This window comes from Salmo salar, chromosome 18 (assembly GCF_965601325.2).
Source record: "Salmo salar chromosome 18, fSalSal1, whole genome shotgun sequence".
Lineage (NCBI taxonomy): Eukaryota > Metazoa > Chordata > Actinopteri > Salmoniformes > Salmonidae > Salmo > Salmo salar.
In genome coordinates, this window is record NC_138308.1 from 47,447,501 (window position 1) to 47,453,729 (window position 6,229).

At 42.4% G+C, this 6,229-nt stretch overlaps 1 protein-coding gene across 3 annotated transcripts in view; it reads right to left on the reverse strand.

Moving 5' to 3' along the window:
* Positions 1–5,651, reverse strand: part of LOC106577390 (phospholysine phosphohistidine inorganic pyrophosphate phosphatase) — a 124,088-nt gene extending 118,437 nt beyond the window's left edge. For 2 of the 3 annotated variants that reach the window (XM_045701173.2, XM_045701172.2), the window contains exons 1-2: positions 3,291–3,470; positions 1,341–1,528 (exon numbers count right to left, since the gene is read on the reverse strand). In XM_045701173.2, coding sequence (XP_045557129.1) covers positions 1,341–1,528; positions 3,291–3,421 — 319 coding nt within the window. In that variant the 5' untranslated portion in view covers positions 3,422–3,470. Of the gene's footprint in view, positions 1–1,340; positions 1,529–3,290; positions 3,471–5,362 lie in introns of those variants that run through there. The other variant, XM_082964997.1, reaches the window with a different exon arrangement.
* Between the last annotated feature and the right edge of the window lie 578 nt (positions 5,652–6,229).

Consider the following 6,229-nt stretch of genomic DNA (forward strand, 5'->3'; position numbering starts at 1 on the left):
CCATCATCCCTTTGATGCGGTGAAGTTGTCCTGTCCCCTTAGCAGAAAAACACCCCCAAAGCATAATGTTTCCACCTCCATGTTTGACGGTGGAGATGGTGTTCTTGGGGTCATAGGCAGCATTCCTCCTCCTCCAAACACGGCGAGTTGAGTTGATGTCAAAAAGCTCCATTTTGGTCTCATCTGACCACAACACTTTCACCAGTTGACCTCTGAATCATTCAGATGTTCATTGGCAGACTTCAGACGGGCATGTATATGTATTCTTGAGCAGGGGGACCTTGCAGGCATTGCAGGATTTCAGTCCTTCACGGCGTAGTGTGTTACCAATTGTTTTCTTGGTGACTATGGTCCCAGCTGCCTTGAGATCATTGACAAGATCCTCCCGTGTAGTTCTGGGCTGATTCCTCACCGTTCTCATGATCATTGAACTCCACGAGGTGAGATCTTGCATGGAGCCCCAGGCTGAGGGATATTGACAGTTCTTTTGTGTTTCTTCCATTTGCGAATAATCGCACCAAATGTTGTCACCTTCTCACCAAGCTGCTTGGCGATGGTCTTGTAGCCCATTCCAGCCTTGTGTAGGTCTACAATCTTGTCCCTGACATCCTTGGAGAGCTCTTTGGTCTTGGCCATGGTGGAGAGTTTGGAATCTGATTGATTGATTGCTTCTGTGGACAGGTGTCTTTTTTACAGGTAACAAGCTGCGGTTAGGAGCACTCCCTTTATGAGTGTGCTCCTAATCTCAGCTCGTTACCTGTATAAAAGACACCTGGGAGCCAGAAATCTTTCTGATTAAGAGGGGGTCAAATATTTATTTCCCTCATTAAAATGCAAATCATTTTATAACATTTTTGACATGCATTTTTCTGGATTTTTTGGTTGTTATTCTGTCTCTCACTGTTCAAATAAACCTACCATTAAAATTATAGACTGATCATTTCTTTGTCAGTGGGAAAACGTACAAAATCATCAGGGGATCAAATACTTTTTTCCCCCACTGTAAGAGTAGCTGTGGGTGTATGAAACTTGTGAGCTGTGGAAAGATTCTCTTAATGTACAATAAACATCATTTGGGGGCTCCCGAGTGGCACAGCGGTCTAAGGCACTCCATCTCAGTGCTTGAGGCATCACTGTAGACACCTTGGTTCAATTCCAGGCTGTATCACAACCGGCCATGATTGGGAGTCCCGAAGGGCGACGCACAATTGGCCCAGCGTCGTCCGGGTTTGGCAGGTGTAGGCCCGTCATTGTAAATAAGAATTTGTTCTTAAACTGACTTGCCTAGTTAATAAATAAAAGGTTAGATTTAAAAATCATTAACATGATGAATTCATTACCATCGTAGACCAGGAGGTGGGGTCGTAGCCCCCTCTCCTTCAGGACAGCCACGGCAGCCGGGGCTGGGGAGAACACCTCACACACAGAGATATCAAAGCCCATCCTCTGCAGCTTGGCTACAAACACCTCCCGTGTGGCCTGGGTCTCGTTGGTACAGAAACGCAGCTGTAGGTCCGAGGCCTTTAGCCTGTACGGAGAAAGATTTTGACATAATCGTTTTTTACATTTAACATTTTTTGTTATTTGGCAGATGTTCTTTATCCAGAGCGATTTACAGTAAGTGTATTCATCCTAAATTAGCTAGGTGAGACAACCACATATCTCAAGTCATAGTCAGGAAATGTTCCTCAACACAGTCAGTGATAGTATGAAAACACAAGTCGAATGTAAATTATTATTTTTTTTTTTTTTGCGTTATGGGATTTAATCAAGACATTTTGATAACCTCATTAATCTCATTCACCAAACACTTCCTTATATGCGCTATGCAAATGTATCCATGGGATGGGGTTTGATTACCAGTGGGTTGGAGTTCTTCCGTTTTAATCAAGGATACTATTCCTCCATACACCTGCTGGGAGTAAGTCCAGGTGAGTTTACTGTTCTAATAGGGTTGATATTATAACCTTGGTAGACTGCAGAACAGATACATTACTAATAGGGTTGATATTATAACCTTGGTAGACTGCAGAACAGATACATTACTAATAGGGTTGATATTATAACCTTGGTAGACTGCAGAACAGATACATTACTAATAGGGTTGATATTATAACCTTGGTAGACTGCAGAACAGATACATTACTAATAGGGTTGATATTATAACCTTGGTAGACTGCAGAACAGATACATTACTAATAGGGTTGATATTATAACCTTGGTAGACTGCAGAACAGATACATTACTAATAGGGTTGGTATTATAACCTTGGTAGACTGCAGAACAGATACATTACTAATAGGGTTGATATTATAACCTTGGTAGACTGCAGAACAGATACATTACTAATAGGGTTGATATTATAACCTTGGTAGACTGCAGAACAGATACATTACTAATAGGGTTTAACATTATAAACTTGGTAGACAGCAGAACAGATACAGTAAAACCACATTCTCTACTTGACTCTGAACCAAAAAACAACCCCAGTAGAGAAATAGAAACAAATCCAATGATTAAGCTACAATGAATCTCTGCATGAGTCATCCCCGAAAGGACATTCAACTGATCTGCACGTTTACACATTGCATTTATTTTGTATTTTATTGGATTGTAGAAATAATGTATTCAGTGCTTCAGTGAGTGACAGCTCTGAAGGAATCTTGCCACCAGTTTTGAATGTTTGACATTAGGTTACACATCAGACTGACCCAAAACCAGACTCACACTGAGAGTCCCCATTCCATAGTTAAACAACATTCAGAACCTAACTCGACCCATGTAATATAAGTGTCATATAGCTGTTGTTGAGCTGTAATAAGCTGTAATAGAGCTTCCTGTTTCTGCAGTATATCATGTGTTCTGCTGCTACATTTCAATATGAATTTCATCTAAAGGCTAAATTGTTGTACCCCATCGTTGCTGATGTATAAACCTCACTTTCTCACTGCTTCTACCTATAAAACGCCACACGTCTAAAGACTTTGAATGCAAGCTTTCCAACTGGTTTCGGCCATACCGAAAAAGAGTGAAAACTCAAAAAGAGTTGGCTAGAAACTGATGAGCTCAATCCCCAAACCAGAACAACCACACGGCCCGCTTCACTGCTGGCTGCCGGTCGGCAATAGATTTGCCCCGTTCAGGCATGTTCTAATCAAATACATGCAACATTTCTATCTGAAGGAGTCTAGTTAATATGTTTTCACTCGGACCCACTGTCCCGAAACAGTGTCCGTCCTCTGAATGCCACTGGGTATAGCTCTACCTAGTAGCCAACCTCACCTCCTCACCTTTTCACCGCTTCTACGGAGCCTGGAATTGGAGAGCCGCCGTCTTCTCCAGCATCATATAACACGCCGCACATGTCTAAAATCACACCTTTCAAACTTTTGACAGAGTCTTCCCAGCTGGTAACTGCCATGACGAAAAAAGTGACACAGTGAAAGAGCTGATTCTTCTTCTTCTACTTCTGGCGGATCGCATCCAACCTTTAGGTGCTTCCACTGCCACCTACTGTACTGGAGTGTAAGGCCAGTCACAGCCTACCTACATTCAATTATCTTTATTATTCCTGTTCCTCTAAGAAATTGAAATAGCACCCTAGACACCATCACCTACACTCATTAAAACCCACTACCCCCATTCCACTACTTTGATCCTATCTGTTCCTGCACCATGCCAACGGCTTGGGAGGATGGGACACCACCACTCAACACACCCTGTAACTCTTCTGAAGTCAAATCTTGTTTACCCAAATACTTCTCTGCAGCTGCCACCACAACATCTATTTTCTGTGATTTACGTTCCATTTCTGCGGTACAGTTAATAACTATTGCTATGAACGCTAACAATTCAACCTTACTGAAGCATAACTCACTTTTTGCCCTAATCAACAACCTCTCCCTCAATGTGAGCAAGAGCTGATCGTGGACTACAGGAAACAGGCAGGCCCATTAACATTGACGGGGCTGTAGCAGAGCGGGTTGAGAGTTTCAAGTTCCTTGGTGTCCACATCACCAACGATCTATCATGGTCTAAACACACCAAGACAGTCGTGAAGAGGGCACAACAAAACCTTTTCCCCCTCAGGAGACTGAAAAGATTTGGCATGGGTCCCCAGATCCTCAAAAGGTTCTACAGCTGCACCATCGAGAGCATCCTGACCGTTTGCATCACCGCCTGGTATGGCAACTGCTCAGTATCTGACCGTAAGGCGCTACAGAGGGTAGTGCGTACGCCCCAGTACATCACTGGGGCCAAGCTTCCTGCCATCCAGGACCTCTATACCAGGCGGTGTCAGAGGAAAGCCCATAAAATTGTCAGAGACTCCAGTCACCCAAGTTATAGGCTGTTTTCTCTGCTACTGCACGTCAAGCGGTACCTAAGAGCAAAGCAAGAAACAGATCTTGACCCAAGTTACGTGACACAGAGCGCCTGCTGCCTCTGGTCAGAAGAAACACAAACAAATATCACAAGTTCTCTAAAGGATACCTTCACTGATTCAACTGCCCCCAACTCCTTTCTCAAGGTTCCACTTTCTCCAAAAAGTTCTCTAAAGGATACCTTCACTGATTCAACTGCCCCCAACTCCTTTCTCAAGGTTCCACTTTCTCCAAAAATGTCACTCCTACTGGTCCAGATTGTTCTCTACCCCCCCCCCACCCACCTTTGTTTTTACACTGCTGCTACCCACTGTTTATTATCTATGCATATTCACTTTACCCCTACCTACATGTACATATTACCTGGACTAACCTGTACCCCTGCACATTGACTCTGTACCGGTACCCCCTGTATGTAGCCTCATTATTGTTATTTTATTGTGTTACTTTTTATTTAATTTTTTTACTTTAGTTTATTTAGTAAATTTTTTCATAACTCTATTTCTTTACCTGCATTGTAAGTAAGCATTTCACGGTAAGGTCTACTACACATGTTGTATTCCGGCGCATGTGACAAATAACATTCGATTTGATTTGATTTGAAGAGCCTCCCAAAACTCCAGAATCAGTGAAGGCGTCACATGTGACTGTATGTTTGCTTTGTCAAGACCACTTAAGGTATAATATAAATTAGAACTGTATATAGCTTCATAAGTCATTGTAATATGAACATTTTATGACTGTATTCAGATATAATACTGCAAGAAATGCAAGTAAGCATTTAATTGGAGAGTTTATATACAGTACCATGTGTATCCTGTATACATACGACTAATACAAAACTTGTATTCAGATATTTTTATTTATTTTACCTTTATTTAACTAGGCAAGTCAGTTAAGAACAAATTCTTATTTACAATGACGTCCTAGAAACAGTGGGGTTAACTGCCTTGTTCAGGGGCAGAACGACAGAGTTTTACCTTGTCAGTTTGGGGATTCGATCTTGCAACTTTTCGGGTTATTAGTCCAACGCTCTAACCACTAGGCTACTATATAAAATACATTCTAAACTTTAACAAAGGATCACTTTCATAATAATCTCGCCTCTACTAATTTTAGATAAAGCTTTTGCTTTCCCGACGTGTCTCCCTCCTGGTGGGTGAATGCTGGAGACTCAGTGACTCTCAACAGTGAGTTTGGATATATTCCGAAGGCCGGCACATGGTGATAATGAGTCGTTTCATTTGACCGTTCGAAGGGAATCCACGCAGCTGGCTATACATGCAAACTGCTGCAACCTGATTGGCTGAACACGATACGCAAACATCCGGGACTAGTGTAACAGTGTAGGTTCCGTCCCTCTCTTCGCTGGGCTCGAACCAGGGGCCCTCTGCACACATCAACAACTGACACCCACGAAGCATCGTTACCCATCGCGCCACAAAAGCCGCGGCCCTTGCGACGCAAGGGGAACAACCACTTCAGGTCTCAGAGCGAGTGACGTCACTGATTGAAACGCTATTAGCGCGCACCACCGCTAACTAACTAGCCATTTCACATCGGTTACACTAGCATAAAACAAAATCTAATGTAATCCATTTTTAGAATGGGAAGACTGTGCAAGGGGTATGTGTTAGACTTTCACTAACGACTGTATATAGGCCACAGTATTTCACCCCTAATCCTGCCACCTTTCAATCACAATCAAATCGGACCATTTAGTTAAACTTATCAATAAAGACATTTTGATTGATTTGATCAGACCATACTGTATGCACATGTTTTTGTTTTTTAAACACCTCACTTCATATTTATCAAATAGCATACATGTATGATTCAATCTATTC